This window comes from Polypterus senegalus, chromosome 15 (genome assembly GCF_016835505.1).
Source record: "Polypterus senegalus isolate Bchr_013 chromosome 15, ASM1683550v1, whole genome shotgun sequence".
Classification (NCBI taxonomy): Eukaryota; Metazoa; Chordata; class Cladistia; order Polypteriformes; family Polypteridae; genus Polypterus; species Polypterus senegalus.
The window spans coordinates 105,663,901-105,682,620 of record NC_053168.1 but is presented as its reverse complement, the minus strand read 5'-3'; the positions used below and the strand labels follow the sequence as shown (position 1 = coordinate 105,682,620).

Sequence of the window (18,720 nt, the reverse complement as noted above, 5' to 3'; positions counted from 1 at the left end):
AATTGGAGTAATTTATTCCAATTTGTTTCATAATCAGTGAGTCATTGTCCCTTTAATTTACCTCATTAGTCAAAGATCTGGTCTTTTATTTTTATTCTGTTATTCTGCATTCAAAAACGCACAGTACTGTGAGATTTGCATTTATAATAAATTTAGAAATTAGTATTTTTTTTATCATAGTCCTTAAATCTTTTTGTCATTGTCCTATTAATTCATGTTTTCTTCTTCATTAGTTTTATTCTAATAATGACTATTAATGACACAGAGCATATATCAGCACAAACAACATTAAATACCAAATGCAGCAGTTCCCTCAGTGTTATAACTATCAACCTACAATTTAGTAAATAATGGCTTAAACAACCAGAATACCTGTAAAAACAATGAAAATCATGACAACAATTTTAAAGTTAAGATAAAAATGTAAAATACAGAAATGTTTTCTAAAGTCCTATAAAAATTTAGAAAAAATCATTTTGTAATTTCTTTATTGACATCAAATATATAAGCTGGGAAATAACTTGCTTAGTTAAGGTAGGAGTGCAATTAAAACGCTATGGTTGTCTAGGACAAAAACCTGTAACTACAGGAGACTCCCCATGACAAAATTTGGGAAATACTGTCTTAGGATATAGTCAATAGCAGGTCAGTAGTCTTGAAGATGACATTATTTATATAAAAAAAAGTAACATATTGCTTTTCAAATGTTTGACTATGTTCTATTAGACAGCTAAGATCAACCAGATGCTGAGCTAAGAACAAAACTGATTTTAAATAGTTAAGTTTTAACAGGATAAGTACATTGAAGTGCAAAGTTTTCAAAGGATATTTCCTTATTTCTTTCTTTTTTTTCAGGATAACATAAATACTTAGGAGAAACTGCACATAGAAAAAGCCTGTTATGAAATGCACCTAGAATCGAAACATGTTTCTTAAAGGGTAACTTACTACTAACCACTCAATTGTGAAATACTTCTTGTAATTACCCTTAATGGTGGCAGATGTATGTAGACCCTTTGGTTCATACTGATGTACTGTAGCAATTATGTCAGCATCCAAATCAAATCGTTCTTGCTCATTTTGCCAGAAGTTTCCAGGTGATATGATAAGACAGCCATGCTCAGGCAGCTGTTTCTGGATCTTCTTAAGACCAGGCAGCAAATCTGTTACCTGCAAACAGACCTCGTCCAAACTGTAAGACCCAGCACTAAAAGAGATGTATCAAAAGCAGATAAAAAAATGCAGATTTTTGAGCTTAGGTTCACAGCTGTACAAGAAAGTATTCATGATGAACAAGCGAAGAACCAAAGAGACGATGTGGTGAATAAGTAACACAGAAAATTTAACCAAGAGAAACAGTACCCAAGCAGAGAAACTACAACAGGAAAAATATAAACTAGCTCAGAGACAAAGCAATGAAAAGGAAGAGGAAAACATATTCGTAGGCAGTAGAAAATAAGGAAGCAACATGCACAAACAGAACAGTTCCGATATCCCACTTGAAAGAATAAAGCAAACAAAGAGCAAAAAAAATATATAAGAATGAGCAAGAGTAAAAACATATGAGCAATGCAAAGAACAGCAGACACAAACTTCTTCTGGAGTACTGGTATGAAGACCATTTGGTAATGCTAACCTGTCTCTATACACATGGTTGCGGATCTCCTCCACCAGCTGAAAGACCCGGGACAGTGGTGAGCGGAACACATCAACAGGAATAAGATTTTTGTCCCATGGAGACACAATAGCTTTGACTAAGACTTGCTGTATATAGGCCACTGGTGGTCCTTGGTACTGTATACAAAAAGACAATTTTAGTCCAATCAACACAAAATATCAAAATATATTCCAGCAAAAAGACTACAGAAAACAAGAATATTCTTAAACTAGTAAATTTAAGTCTAATAGCAGACTTGGTGTTGTTGCATTATACTTGATTAGCTGCAAAACAGAGCAATTCATGCAATAATAAAAATGTCACAGGAACACATTCCATAGATGTGGAGGCACATTAAGTCTACAATTCCTGACAAAGAAAACAAAGAGAAACTGCTGCAAAAAAGTATTCTCCAGACAATACTACTAGATCATGAGGTACAAATACAGCAGTTATTAGCATGGAACAGAGACACAATAATGCTAATACTCAAAATAACTGCTCAATCACAATGTTCTGAGATTATCCAGTTCATTACTGAACCTGGGAAAGTATGGATATAAGAAAGTGGTTTAACGTTTCAGCCTAATTTAAACATTTGAACATTAAATTCAACTAGTGAGATACCCAGTTTAAATGCTTGTTGACTGAACAGTGCTATGGCCATTAAACTCTGATGCAGAACATAACTGTGGAACTGGTCAAACTAAGTACTGCAAAAAACATTTTCATAACTCTCAGTTTCAGTTTAGTAATTACACTAGACATTTCAACAAAGAATAAAATGCTAATATTATAAAGAAAAACACAAATGCAGTATAACCAGTTGGTTTTAGAAAACATAAAACCTTTCACATCAAATAAATAACCCATCATTCTCTTTTACAATATTGGTGAAGAATGAAATATATTTGTCTAAAGAAAATTAAAATTATATGTATATTATGAAGATGATTCTTCTTCTCATTTTTTTCTGATTACATTTCCTTATTACTCATGTAAAAGAACGAATTTATTTTTAATGAGAGTTTAATAACCTACCCAATCAGGACGATCACTTGAGTCCCCCTTATTGTCAACAGAAGGAGGACCGTAATCTCGGATTGGAGTGGTGTACTCTACTGGACCAGTACCAGGAAGAGGTAGTTTCAAAAGTGGGTAACTAAAATGACATAAATAAATATCAAAAATTAGTCATTCAGAATATAGGAAGATACACATATTACAAAAGCTACAAAACAACCATATTCAAAGTAACAGTTGCAATATTTTATTTAAGTGTAATGTCAGACAATTCCTCACTTTAATTGTGGAAGTGCACTTTTTTCTTTATCCTACTTCTATTACAGTAGACCTAATTTGGAAGCAAGAGGAAGAAGACACATGAGAGGAAAATAAGAAGTTCAAAAGGCACCTACCAAAAACCTATACCCCTGTCCACAGAACAGACTGACAGAACTGAGCAGGCATAATAGACACTCATCCTACTTATCCAGGGCAGAGTCAAGGTACAACTGAAGCCTATCCCAGCCATCATCAAACAAACGGAGGCAGGAATAATCCCCAGACAGGGCAAACACACACACGCACACACACAATCAATAGGGCCAATTTAACAATTCCAATTCATCGTCCGATGCAAGAGATGGACGTCTGAAGTGGAGCTCCGCCAGCAGCGGTGTTATTTTTCATATTATTTGCTTATTATCCTGAGATATCCTGTATTTATTCAACCCGAGAGGGACTGCTACAGTATATGTAAGCACATATAAACATAGCCAACAAGAAGGGGGGTCCGAAAGAATCGAAAACTAAAGCTACACCCAAGCTAAGATCAGCAAGCCCTAGTTCAAGATACAGCCTTTCAGAGACAGACCTGGATCAGATGGGCGAAAGTACAGACTCCTCGGGACCACGGTCCGCTACATCATCGCCGGCTGAAAGCGAAAAGGGGAGCGAAGGTGCGATTGTGAGTGCAGATCTGGATAGCTCGCCGATCGGAGAAGATCACCTGAAACTGGAAAGGGCCTTGAAGTCCGCGGCTTCAATTAAGCTATTGCGCGAACCGGGAGCAGCAGGGACATTGGCTACAGCAGAGTCTGCTGCTTCATCTACGGTACAAGAAAGCACAACTGAAATGTCTAAACTTGATGTGATGCTCGCTGAGCTCATGCAAGATATAAAGAAAAGCGAGAAGGCTAATGAGAAAGCAAGGGCAAAGGCAAGCGAAAAAATGAGACAGGAGGAGAGACAGGAGTTGAAACAGGTAAATGAATGGCTGCGACAGGATTTCTAACAGGCAAATGAAAGGCTGCGTCAAGAGGTGCAACTTGAGCTTCGACAGGTGCTGGGTAAAATTGAAGAGCGCATTCAGGAAAACTCGTTTAAACTGAGCACGCTTACTGATCAATTGGAGGATCTCAAGGAGACATTCACGAATCGGATTGAAATGGCCAAAAATTTAGCTGCCAGTGTCGAGGAAAAAGCAGTAAATGTCAGCTCCGAATGCAAAACACTCGGAGACAGACTGGCTGCTTTGGAAGATGGGAGTAGAAGGTATAATTTCAGAATTGAAGGTCTGCCTGAGAATCGAGAAAAACCCTGTGAAATTCGCTGCTGAACTTTTTTCTAAAATAATTGGGGACGACTTTAAAGCAGAATCTGAGATAGCAGCAGCTTACCGCGTACGCGGATCAAACACTGTTAGACCCAGACCAAGATCTTTTATAGTTCGTTTTGAACGATTATCATTTAAGCTAGAGGTGATGGCACTCCTCAGAAACAAGGAAGATTTATATATGAAAATAACCACATTCGTATCTTCCCTGACCTCTCTCCAGCAACAGCTACTAAACGCGCAGCCTTCTACAACATTAAACAGCGGTTACGGCAAGCCAGCATCAAATACAGCATCTTGTATCCGGCAAAACTGAAAGTGGAATGGCAGGGTCAATTAATTCTATGTCTTCGCTAGCAAGGAAGAAGCAGAAAAGGAATTAAGAAAGCTGTCATGGCAGTTAATGATAAAGCAAGGATTAATAATCTACTGTCTGATCTATTCATTTTAAAATACGGGTTTTTATCAGCATATATTCTCATTATTACTTAGTATTACTAGGGCGCTGTTTATGTTTTATTGTGCTTAATTATTTTTTTTTTCTCTCTCTTTTTTTATTTCTCTTTTTCTTTTATAATTATTTCAGCTCTACCCTAAATGAGACTGTTCAATATCATACCCTTGGTTTATTGTTATTGCTATTACTGCATTAAGACTTGTTATGCTTATTCTGGACACATTTTTAACACCATCCCCCGGGTTTATTATCTGGGTGTATCATCTTAATGCATTAAAATTGCTGTAGACTATATATATTTTTTAAGTGCAAAATTTTTTTTTTTACATTTTTTTTTTAAGACTATATTGGTAAGAGATATCTCTTCACCAAGCACTAATCACTGTCATTCCAAAACAAAATAAGGACTTATTACAATGGCATCATACAGACCAATTTCACTTCTGAATAACGACGTTAAAATACTATCTAAAATCATAGCCAGAAGGATGGAGAAAGTGCTCCCCTCGGTAATATCACAAGACCAAACTGGATTTATTAGGGGCCGACACTTATCTTCAAATCTTCGACGCCTGTTTAATGTAATATACTCACCAACTAAATCAAACACCCCAGAAATATTATTATCATTGGATGCAGAAAAAGCATTCGACATGATTGAATGGAAATACCTTTTACTACATTGGAGAAGTTTGGGTTTGGCCCAACATTTGTGCATGGATTAAATTACTGTATACTAACCCAGAAGCTTCAGTTTGCATCAACAACATTTGCTCAGACTACTTTAAACTAGAACGTGGCACTAGACAAGGATGCCCCTTGTCACCGCTGCTGTTTGCATTGCCATTGAACCACTGGCAATACATTGTCGAAATACTGATCAGATAAAGGGGATTAGCAGAGAAGGACTGGAACAGAAAATCTCATTATATGCAGATGATATGGTACTGTATATTTGGACCCAGAAAATTCTGTGCCTGCAGTCTTAGCAGCACTCACAGAATTTCAAAAGATCTCTGGTCTCAGAATTAATCTGAATAAAAGTGTACTCTTTCCAGTGAATTCTCAAGCATATAATATTAGATTAGATACCCTACCTTTTATCATTGCAGAACAGTTTAAATACCTAGGGTAAACATCACAAGTAAACATAAAGCTCTATATCAACAAAATTTTGCCGTCTGCATGGAAAAAATTAAACAAGACTTGCATAGATGGTCAACCCTTCATCTCACACTAGCTGGAAGAATTAACACTGTTAAGATGAATATTCTTCCTAAGCTCCTTTTTTTATTTCAAAACATCCCAATATACATTAATAAATCATTCTTTAAGCAATTAGATTCAACAATAACCTCATTTATTTGGAATTCAAAACATCCACGCATCAAAAGAGCAACCCTACAAAGACAAAAGGCAGAAGGTGGCATGGCTCTACCTAACTTCCAGTTTTATTACTGGGCAGCAAATATACAGGCGATAAGAACCTGGACACAAATAGAAGAACATACACAGGCATGGACCGCAATAGAAGTAAAATCCTGCAGTACTTCTTTGTATTCCTTGCTCTGTGCTCCAATAAACACACGCTATCGGCAATATACAAATAACCCAATTGTGCTCCACTCACTTAGAATCTGGAACCAATGTAGAAAGTATTTTAAGACGGAGAAGCTTCTATCTGTGGCACCTCTGCAAGAGAACCACCTCTTTCAACCTTCACAAACATATGCAGTTTTAATATCTGGAAAAATTTGGAATTAACTTGCTTAGAGATCTTTATATAGACAACGCCTTTGCATCCTATGAACAATTACATTCCAAATTTAACATTCCAGCTACACATTTCTTTCACTATCTTCAAATCAGGAACTTTGTTAAACAGAACCTTCCAGATTTTCCTCATCTTGCACCCTCATCCATGCTGGAAAAATATTGCTCAATCTCAAGGACTTAGACTCCATCTCTACAATATATAAAATCATTTTACAATCCCTCCCTTTCAAAGATCCAAGAGGACACTGGGAAAAAGATCTCTCAATTAATATATCAGAAAAGGAGTGGAAAGTAGCAATGCAGAGAATTCACTCGAGCTCCATATGCGCAAAGCATACAATTATAAAACTTAAAATTATATAAAAGAGCACATCTGTCTCGACTAAAACTCTCCAAAATGTTTCCAGGGCATGATCCAACCTGCGAAATTTGCAACCAAGTCCCAGCCTCACTAGGTCACATGTTCTGGGCCTGCACCAAATTAACATCATTCTGGACAAAATTTTTAATTACCTTCAGACAGCCTTGGACTCACAATCCCTCCTAACCCATTAACAGCCGTGTTTGGGGTTCTTCCAGAGGGGCTTAATGTGGAGAAAGACAAACAAATTGTGATTGCATTCACTACACTTTTGGCATGCAGACTTATTCTGATAAACTGGAAGAACCCAAACTCTCCTCTTTTAAGTCAGTGGGAAACCGATGTGCTATATTATTTGAAATTGGGAACAAATCAAATACTCAGAGGATCCGTACAGACTTTTTTCAAAACATGGCAGGATCTAAACAGTAATTTTTAAAATAAGTTCATAAAGCACGGAGAATTTATTAATTTAGGTATGTTTACAAGCCTTAAATTTAACGCCGTCCGGCTTGCTCTCTCTCTCAGGGGTGGGGATCGATCTGTTCTTAACTCAATTTTTCTTTTTGTAAAAACTTGATTGTTTTGTATGGATTGTAATAAAATTAATAATAAAAAAAAACAAAAAAACAATTCCAATTCACATAAGTTCAATAAAGTTAAAGTTTAGTATGTCCAGTACAAATGTTTTAAAATAGGCAGACTAGGATGTCTTTCCTGCATCACAGTGCCTGGTTCAACATGGACCTTCTGCATGTTTTCCCCGCACAGATACTTTTATTAATGTAAATGTAAACATCCATCTTTACAAATTAATTGGCATCAGTGCCAGTGAATTTATTCACTCAGCTCGTATTACCATGTTGTCAGCAAAAGTGCCTCATCAAGCATTAAAAGAAAACAACTGGTTTGCAGCGCTTAAATCTGCTACATACACTCAAACATTACATCTTTATTTGCCAAATCTCCCCCACCCCCACACCATTTTGTGAGTACAAGTGTATAATGTAGTGCAATTAATTCAGTTCAGATTTATTGTTATGTGCACAAAGTACATTACAATGAAACTCATATTCTCTTTTCACTACACACCCACTCTACATGCATCTTGTTCTGTGACTATGTAAAGCAACAAGACAGAATATAATGGTGTGGGAGGGGTGTGTTTGGCATTGGGTTGTTATATCTCTACCCACAATAGCCACTGCAAGCAGGCAAATGAGCAAGAAATGTATCCTTACTTTAATAAAATAGGACAGCGAATCTGTGATAAAATAATTTAGTTTCTTTCCGTTACCACACAGATGACTCATTAAAGTGGAAGACATATTTTCTTAAATTAAAACCTCCAGTCACAGTAAATTTAAGACTTTTTTTCACCTTTGGACCCCAAAACCCCCTACAACCCAATAGTAAACTGCAAGAACAGACAAGGTTTTGTTTTGTTTTTATAATAAATAAAAAAAAAGCTTCACTTCAGAACAAAATTTTAAGTGTTAAATTAATACATACCATGATTGTGAATAAATAGTTTGGCTTTAAAAATACCTAACTATGATAGAGCAATTGGAGATCATATGCATTTAGAAGTTGTTTTTGGCTTTGCCCTGTATACACCTCCAATCTTTTAATTACATTGTGAATGGCTAAGGGTGAAATGCACAAAATCCTTCTGATTTGTCTCTTGCGAACAATGTTCTTAAAATGCAGGATTATTTGCTGATTTATCGGTTGGCAAATTGGCTCTTGAGGGACTGGGCGACCGCTTTTGTATACACTATAACATGACTGCCTTACCAGTTTTAAATCACCTCATTATTTCAACTTTGTTGTGTAGTTACTACTGTAGTCCTAAACTAGACTTATCCCTTTTTTTTTTTGGAACATGTTGGAGACACCTATTTGGGAATAAAAGTATATCTTCAAAACACAACGCAGTTTATTAGGTAAAACATGGAACCCCATGCCTTTATACAGTTTTAATATAAATACAACAGAAAGTAAAGTCACAAATCACTTATTTTAGTTTTTATAAGGTTTCTCAAACTTTTTTTAATGGGGTTTGTAATTGCATCACAATCATAGGCTAGTACGTGGCATTGCATTAAAGCAACAGGCAAATGTTCCTTAAGTCTGTTTTATATTTCATGCTCAGGAAGCGTACACACACGGATCATGGGTGCCACGTGTTCCCAGCATTCATTTGATGTGTCCTCGGAGCACGTCCGCAGAAATTAATGCAACACATGCGTGAGTTGTAGTACCAGCAAAAAACTGGGAGGTTCAGTGTGATCAAGTCAGAACGTGACATCAGAGTCTCCGTTTACTATCTTCATGTGACAGTAAGCCTCTTTGCGGATCCTACAGGATCGATATGTGTGCTTCGATATTTGATAAATGGTTCGATGTGGTGAAGCAAAATGCCAACATGCAACTGTATTCATGGTGCTTTTATATTCAAGTGTCGCATATTCTCCAACGTAATGACACAAAACATTTTAAAGGTCTCACATACCATCTTCTGTGCAGTTTTTTTGCACATTCACAACAGCATCAAATTGTACGACAGTGTATTTGAGCCACTCTCAACACTTGTGAAAAACAATCAAGTGCAAGGGTCTAATTAAAAAATGAAGAGAATTTGCTTGGCGAGTCAGATTATTTTTATATTCATAGACAGTTAATAAATATAGTTTGGTTGAGAGTGAATTTTTGTAATAATATCAACTTTAAAAACAATATAAATACCATTTGGTAATAGCCAGTAAACGGACAAAGTTAAAATAATGCCAGTTTGTTGTGAATGTCTGAATACTTCAGTCATATTGAAAGGCTTTAGGCAGTTCATAAGATCAAAAATGGCTGAGAAACACTGCCCATAGGTCTAGGGCTGCCAACTGTCCTTATTTTCCCATACATGTCTTCATTTTTAACGCACCATGGACTGTCCGGGAGGACTTTATGAAATTTTGAAAATGTCCGGAATTTTGGCTCCTAAAATTTGAAAATCTCCATATCCTTATCATTGGTAAAAATTAAAAGCCATACACCAATCAGCATTTGCGGAAGTAGTGCTCACACGTTTTTCCCTGGAATCTTCACTTCCAATCCAGTAGTAAACAACGCAGAAATTTAAGAGAATAGAAACAACCTTTTGAGTTTTTCACTTCATCTTTTGAATTCAGCTTTATCTTCTTGGCGAGTAAGCAGTTCATTATAAAGTATTGTTCCTTTCCTTAATTATCTATAATCCTAATTCACAGTAACTAAGTGAATTTATTCAAAATCAAAATTACAATTTCACATTTTCTATGCGAGATCTAATTTTCAATTCTTCTTTCAACAGATTGGTGAAATTTTATACGTCCACACAGAGTCTGTTATATTTAAGTGTGAGTAAGTACTGCCTTGTAATACTTTAATGGAAAATATTGCTATTACCACCCATTGTTCCATAATGGATTTAAAGTTGTAAATGAATGAGTCAACTATTAAAAACGTTTCAGTTAATTTATATAAAAAAAAAAAAATTACAAAATTTATTCTGTCGTATAAATGCAATATCTTTTTAGTTATCAGTTGATCAAGTAATAAGTCACTTCAAGTAATCGAATAATATTTTCATAATTCTTTCATTTACATAAATTCAGGAATACCCATTTTTTCAAAAATAAAGTGTAAGTTCACAGATAACATGAACAGCAAATAACATTGGTTTCGAAAGGGCAGAACAGATTCAATTAAGGGGCTAATGCTCACAAGATTCAATTTCAGTAACATGCTATGTAAAGATTTCTATTCATACTTATCCAAGAACCCAGATTTACGTAGAAAACTATCTTTAGTGGAAAAATAGAATGTAGATAAATGCAAACAAACGAAATTGAAAAAGAGTAAAACTATTTTTATATTACTAGAAGTGAATTTACCACGTGTATCATATTTTTTTTTTAATAGTTTATATCATTTTAAAAAAATGCCGTATTATGGCATCATAGGGAAAGGCGTCATCAAAAGTTCTTATTTTTCAACCCAAATGTCCTCATTTCCAGAGAAAGAGTTGGCAGCCCTACATAGGTCACTGCCTTGGGGGAGTGGGGTTGATGTTTGGGGGTTTTGGCGAGTCACTTTATAAATTAAAAAAAAAAAAAAAAATAGAGGAAGAAGAGAGGATGTTTTTCTTTTGTTTGTTAACAAAGTATTATATATACTTTTTTTGTGATATTTATTCTGGTGTGTCATACTGCATTATATTTATTGATGATCCAACACTGATCTCTGGCCATGAACTACTAGATGCCCTGGGTATTCGACATAGGGCTAGGGACATATTTGCATTGGGCAGAATGTCAGCAGAAAAAAGGTGAAAGACAGATATTCTTAAAAAAAATTACAACATAGGAACACCCTTATGTGGCAGAAAGAAAGCACTAAGAAGGTGAAAGATTAAGTAAACCTTAATTTTCGACAAGGATTGTCTTATGATTGTTTCAAATATGTTACAGGAAGGTGCTTGATCCAGACACTGTGAATATAGGCAAGAAAGCTATTATTTCAGCCAACAACTTTTCCCTCATACACAATGCTACATAGTTTAACATGCTATTACCCTTTTAATTAGTTAATGGACATTACTACGATTAAAATGGGCGGTCTCATGGTCTGGAATCCCTACAGATTTTTTTTTTTCTCCACCCGTCTGGAGTTTTTTTTTTTGTTTTTTCTGTCCACCCTGGCCATCGGACCTTACTTAATTATTCTATGTTAATTAATGTTGACTTATTTTTATTTTTTACTGTGTCTTCTATTTTTCTATTCTCCATTTTGTAAAGCACTTTGAGCTACATTTTTTTTGTATGAAAATGTGCTATATAAATAAATGTTGTTGTTGTAAAATTGCCACATAGATTAAGAAGCTCTACAGCAGCAAGTTCACTGGGGAAAAATAAAATCCAAATGTAAATGTCAAAAACATGGAGTTGGAGGGGTGTTAACAACACACCTTTCCAATACTGCTTGGAAAACTGGAACAGTGAGAGAAGATGGAGTGGTGATCCCTATTTTAAGGATAAAAATTAACGCCACCAAATATGTCATTATTGGTGACCTGCATCAAAACAGTGTAAGCATATACCCCCAAGTACAGGAGATAAAGGTTCTTGCGTTCTTGAACATAACAAATTAGATTAAGTCATGTTGACAAGCAGGTTGCTGTAGCTTTGCAAACACTGTGCTAGGTTGTGGTGAGTGGTAGTGAAGGGACAAGTACTGAAAAAAGCTACAAGGAAAGCAGGAAATCAAGTATTTTGGACTTTAAAAATACAGGAGAGTCTTATTGATCTTTTTAGCCATCACAGATGTCAATTTGATGTTTTGTGTTAATTTGCACTATTAGAGAGAGGAAGAAAAAAAAATATGGGTACAGACTAACCTATTCTAGTGTGCTTCACTGGTAACATTGTGCAATATAAGATTGGGACCTGTCATGGAATCGTGTAACCAGTCACCCCCAGTGATTCCAAGAAATACAATAGGACACTCTCAGAGGTAACTTGATTCAAAATGATTCAATAACAGCAGCTGTTACATTTGACTTGTTCTCTCACTAGAAGTTGTGTTGAGTCCTGTATTTTGACATTATATTACCAGCAAGGCAGCATTTCCACCTATCTCTGATACAATTCTGGACAGTAAACAAAAGAGTAAGAAAAAAAGAACAAATGGACAAAATAAAGGTATAAATTAGGCTACTAGGCTAGATATCCATTCTGCATTCGGGTTTACTTTCCTAACTCAGCAATATTTGAGGATCTCAGTAAAAACGTTGCTTGTCTAGACTGAAAACGTGCTAGTTGAGGAAATATGGGCAAGGAGATAGGATGCTCCCTCATTGTTTCCCATACAGAAACATACGGTACATGCAGACATGTTGGTTTTCTCAGTTGGCCTGGTACCATATGGGAATTATTCAGGTGAAGCTCTGCAATGGAACCACTACATCCTTCAATAGGAAATACAGATCAAATATGAACTGACATTATGACACAGAAGTTTCTGCCATGTAAAAGGTTTTAAAGTTAATGACCATGACTGTCCATAGTGGCTGAAAATTTTTTGTGAAATTACTCTTAGGATCAACTAAAACACCTATTCTATTACGCATAATTATTTTTCCACTTTGGTCTGCATTTTGTATAGTGTTGTGTAGCTTAATATCTTCTTATGGTATAGTGAGAGAGAGGTATGGGTAGATGTCTGCAGTTGTTTTCTTTAGGTATTTATACAGGTGCAATTAAGGGCTGAGTTTTACTGGCTAGTTATGGGGTCTAGTAGGATGACGACTGGAAGGGAAGGAAGCCCTTCAAGCAGCTTCCAGAATCTGAGCAGATGGCAAGTTGAGGTTGCAGCAACATGTCTATGGTTCGATTTAGTTGTCTTATTTATCTTGTTTATTCAGTCTTTTTTCTGATTCTTTCCTTTTAGTTTCTATGACTCGTTTATCCAATGATTTTGGACCATTCGAGGCCTTTGGTTAACACCTAGAGGTCAGAGGATAAACTGAGGAAATCTGGCAATCATCCATGTTCTGAGATTAAGGTAGATTTCCTCAACTTCATAGAACCGTTTACAAACTGATTCCATACTATTTTATACTTTTGTTTTAGGCAGAAACTCAGCAACAATAATACAGAAAAGGAAAGGATCTTTCTTACAAAAGAATCAAATTAAAAGTGGATCTTTGAATAAATGCAGAAAAATTGCAAAAATATACATCAATTGGTGGCAAATTACTAAAGCATGTTGACTTAGATATGTAAAGATGAAATATTTTATCAAATTTAATCAGTTAAATACACGGCTAAAAAAATATTCAGGCTACTAATTTTTTCAGCAATAGCCTTCCTGCAATGAATATTTATGATCTCTTCACACATGAGCTCAGGTTACATATTAGATATTTATGCTTGTGACTACCCCTGCCCACATACAACAAAATCTTTAACAGTGTTATCTGAGCAAAATAGGAGAAAAAAGGAAAATAAATACACCTTACAATTTAGTTTAGATGCAAAGAATTACTGATTTCCTAGTTTTGATTGCTGCTAGGGTTTAGGTTCATGCTCATCTCCTGATCTCTTTCGCAACATTATTGATTGCCACAGTAATTTCGTACACGGCATTAACAGAAACCAATTATGATTTCATTGCAATGTGAACAAAAACTCATTGTGCAGTAGACAGCTCATTGCACAGAAAACACAACTGTTACCGAGTAATATGAGAAGGTATGCTTTTATTTAATTCACCTAGTATTTGGGAAGGTACACATTGGTACATCACTAAGGCTTCGGACAGTGTTTATGTTGCATTTTAAAGTTATTAAAACAGTTTACCTGTTTAAAGCTTGCAACCCCAGCGGGTTAAATGTATAGTATGCCCAAGTATTCATGGAATCCAAACTGTTGGCTCAACATATTCCATAATTTGGAAATGTGCTATATTCTGTAGTTGCTGCCTCTAATTATATGAACTTGTTATTTTCCTGCAACATAATTTTCAGATTAAAACTACACTTTGGTAGAGAAAATTTGTGTGTTTATTCATCAATCCTTAAATCAGTCTACTTTCCTGCTATAGTTAACTGATAATATTTACATTTTTAATAATTAGTAAAGTATGGCCCACTTTAATTAAGGGGATTGATTCAGAAAATTAATGGTTTACAGTAAAAAGCCTTAAACAACATCCTACAGTGTTATCAGAAGCAAACAGAATCCAAAGTCCTCGCTAACTTTTAAAATCTAAAAAAGTATTACTGAAATTTACATTGTTTTTACTTAGGGGAAACAAATTTTTCATTTACGAGCATCTAAATACTTAGAACTTACATGAGTCTGGAGACTACACTTCTCAGTCACATATCCTTTATTCAAAAAACAAAGAACATGACTAATAAACTGAAATGGCATAACTTATTATTCTCATCTTGAACCATGTCTGACATCAATAAAAGCCAGTAATCTCTTGCATAATTCTCTATTAACTTTGCACTTTATGAAGTAGCAATACCAGATCATTTCTCCTTACAAAACATGTCTAATTGTGTCATGTTAGTTTGGAGGCATTACAGGAGAGTAATTAAGCCCTTGTCACACATTAGAGTCAAGTTCAACCCTGGCTTTTACAAATCAATTTACTGCTGTTGAATGAAAGAGGAACACAGCAGAAGGTATAAACTTGTGCTTTTCACCTTTCAGGAGATACTAAGATTACATTTACACTTAAAAAAAACGTGAAGCCACAAAACTTTGAAGATGCAAAACACTGACCATCTGTGGTGGGCTGGAGCCCTGCCCAGGGTTTGCTTCCTGCCTTGAGCCCTGTGTTGGCTGGGATTGGCTCCAGCAGACCCCTGTGACCCTGTAGTTAGGATATAGTGAGTTTGATAATGGATGGATGGAAAACACTGACCATCATAAAAATAAAGATTTATTAAATTCAACTGTTACAGTTAAAATGTAAAACTCGTAATAGTCCAATTTACTAAAAGACTGCGATGACCAGTTACAGCCTCAGGCAATCATGTGAGCGGACTTATCTGTAGCAACCTCAAAGGCAATAGGTTTCAGAAACAATGTGCTGCCAGTTTTTTATTTTCATATTCATAGTTCAAAGTGACCGTCGTCAGTCATTGATTTTTTAATTTTTTTAAACAGTCTCTACCACAGATATAAACTAGTGTCAGCTCTTTAACTTGGTACTGAGTGTTTTGGTCCTATTAAAAAAAAAAAAAAGCACAGTACCCAGTTTGATTAAGGACAAAATAAGGCAAAGCAACACTGTATCGAATCTGTCTCTGCTACAGAACACAGAATTACCTAAACTTAGGATAAGGATGGTGTGATCTGGCTGGCTTGCAGGGTTTTGATTTACACTAAACTCGCCACTTGGAACTCAGACCAAAAAAGTACCCTTTAGGCTAGATTTGTATTTAGTAAGTACTATAGCATTCCATAGGTGTGTATGCTCTCCAGAATTTGATTTTCAGTTGCCCCTTTGACTTTTTTCCCCAAAAAGCCTCTAATGCAATGTGGTACGGTACAGTGAAAATCTGTGTTTTTGCCAGTTTTAAATCAATTTTCCACAAATGTGGGGACATGTAAATTGTGCGACTTATTCACATACTACCCGAGTAAACATTGGCTCAACATGAAAAAAAAAGTACATACTTTTAATCTATTTAGTTATTAACATTGTGCAAAGTATTCATACCTCACATTTTAATTTAATGTGACAACAGTGTATCAGGATTTATAGTTTACCAAAGGAATAACTCTATTGTAATCATTTTCAACATTTTCAAACTAAAAGTCTACAAAAATGTCAAAAAACAAAATAGAAAATTAAAAACTTTCCAGCACCTTAGTGACCTGGTGCCTTAAATGACCATAAGTATTTTAACAGAATGCACCATCTCATTATATTGCTTAATTTTAGTTTACTGACTTGGCTGATTTTTTTATTTTTGCTTCACAATGTTACTGCAAAGCATGCTTTAATTCCTTGCATAAGTACACAGCTGGAAGGTGGTATCTCGGGGGAAAAAAAAAAACAACAAAAAATACATTCAGAATCAGGATTGTGCTTTTTGAAACAATCCTGGTAGCATGAATTATAACATTTATAATTCAAAGGATGTGTACAGATCCAAGATGAATTAAATTACAACAAAGATATTCTGTGAATATTTTTAACTGCACAAATATGTTAAAAAATATATATAAAAACTGGTGTTTCAATGAAGGAAGAGAATCTCTTGATGACAACAGAAGTAAAGATAAGAACTGAAAAGAACCCTTAAGAGATGTATTATACAGTTGGAAGACAATTCATATGATGTTGATACTATTAGACATAATAAAATCTTAAATAAGAGGCACACAGCAATATCCATGAGAATAGATGACCTCTGTCTGGTGCCAAGTGAATACCACTCTGCAGCTAAGTGCTTGGTTAATATGTGCCTGTTTTAATAGCTGTAGTGCTTCAGCTGCCATCTTACAAAATATGATGTGAAATTGTTGTTCAAAAGTGAATATTTTTTTCTCTTCGCTAATGTGCTACCTACATCATTCTGTCTCATTAAACAACTTCTGAGCACATGCAGAAAAACAGAAAATAAGCACCAACCATAAAGATGTTACACCTATACATGAAATACACCTGCGTCAAAGGCTTGCAATAACAACAGAGTCATGTGTTGACAAGTCTTAGAACCTTAGAACAAAGAAAAAATGTCAAAAAATGTTAATATACAGGAGAAAGAAGTCTTAAGGTCCATTTACTAGGTCAATGAGTAGCAAAAAAGATGACAATTACAGAGAATGAACTAATGAGACGTCATTTTTAAACTGGAAAGTTTTGCTGCAAATAAACACTCTTGTCTTTTCCAGACAAATAAAGCTATCAAATTATGAGTGCTTACCATACTCAAGGAAGAGTATTCTTAAGAGTGCTGCCCATGCATTATGAACACAAACATAAATGTGAACTCACAGACAGGGAGCTAGTTCATGTATCTTTTTTTGATTTGTTAATGTTTACAACTGGTCTTGCATATTAGAAACTCATACAAACCAAGTTAAGCAAAATAGCATTCTGGGCAGATAGGGCCAGGGCAGGGTTATTTATTTATTGACTTTTGCAGCTCACATGAAAGTCAAAGTAAACTTGTAACTGTATGCATGCAAATCCATCAGCCTTGCTCAGAGTGGATAATGATCATTCTGAAGAGTAAACACAAATATTCCGATTTGGCATTATACATCAGCAGTGACATTTCAGCACAGCTCGGTTGTTAAGTATATGGAGCTGAGACACTGACAGTAAAAAGAGCACAGGAGAAGAAATTAGATGTGGCAGAAATGAGAACAATGAGATGGATATGTAGCATTACAAAAGAGAAGTGAATAAGAAATGAGAGAATCAGAAGTACAACAAAGAGGGAGAGATATCTAGGAAAGTACAGGAAAATAGGTTGACGTGGTATGCACATGTAATTAGGAGAGACAATGAATATGTGGGCAAAACAGTGATGGAAATGGAAGTACAGAGGAAGAGAAAGTGAGGGAAGCCAAAGTGGAGGTGGATGGAAAAAATAAAAGGAGACTTGAAGGAAATGGGTCTGACTGGGGACAAGATGCAGGAGCAAACTGTATGGAGAAGGTTGATCAGAAGAAGAAGAAAGGAGTAGAACACAAATTGCTCTAAAATTATACTGCAGGATTTCAGACGTTCTCAGAAATAAACACTGTTACAAGAACTACTTGTTCCACAATCATAAAGATATCCAACAGACTGTTTCTTATTTACTTTTCCAACTGACACACAGTAATTCAATATGTACTTGGGTAAATCTGAATAATCTCACAATAATTAAGATAAAATGAATGCACTAAGCCAGAACACAAACACAACAAATCTGTAACAAAGAAATAAAACTTACCAGCATGCAAGAATACAAAAAGCTGTGAAGAGAATAATGGGAATTGGATAGGAGGCACATAGTAAACCGTGCTGATAGAAGGTATCAGAGATCTTCTGGCGGAGCCGCTCACTTAAGGTCATCCTGTGGGTCACGTGGCAGCCATCAGGGTACACAGGATAGACGAATGACAAGGTCCAGGGGTCATCCAGAGATCTGTGAAGCAAAGAAAGTATAAATTATGCTTCAGCTAACAGGAAAACCATTTGGCTTTAAAAGAAACTGATTACTGTTGAAAAACAATACTTAACACTAGAATTACAAGAGCATACGAAAAAGCTCGTAAATCCGTCCCACTTTAAATCAC

General features: G+C 35.5%; 1 protein-coding gene across 2 annotated transcripts in view; it reads right to left on the bottom strand.

Moving 5' to 3' along the window:
* The window catches only part of LOC120516150 (SREBF chaperone), a 130,863-nt gene that overhangs the window by 61,253 nt on the left and 50,890 nt on the right, over positions 1-18,720 (bottom strand). For both annotated transcript variants that reach the window (XM_039737620.1, XM_039737621.1), the window contains exons 2-5: positions 18,375-18,569; positions 2,699-2,819; positions 1,637-1,794; positions 987-1,207 (exon numbers count right to left, since the gene is read on the bottom strand). In XM_039737620.1, the coding sequence (XP_039593554.1) occupies positions 987-1,207; positions 1,637-1,794; positions 2,699-2,819; positions 18,375-18,496 (622 nt within the window). In that variant the 5' untranslated portion in view covers positions 18,497-18,569. The remainder of the gene's footprint in view (positions 1-986; positions 1,208-1,636; positions 1,795-2,698; positions 2,820-18,374; positions 18,570-18,720) is intronic.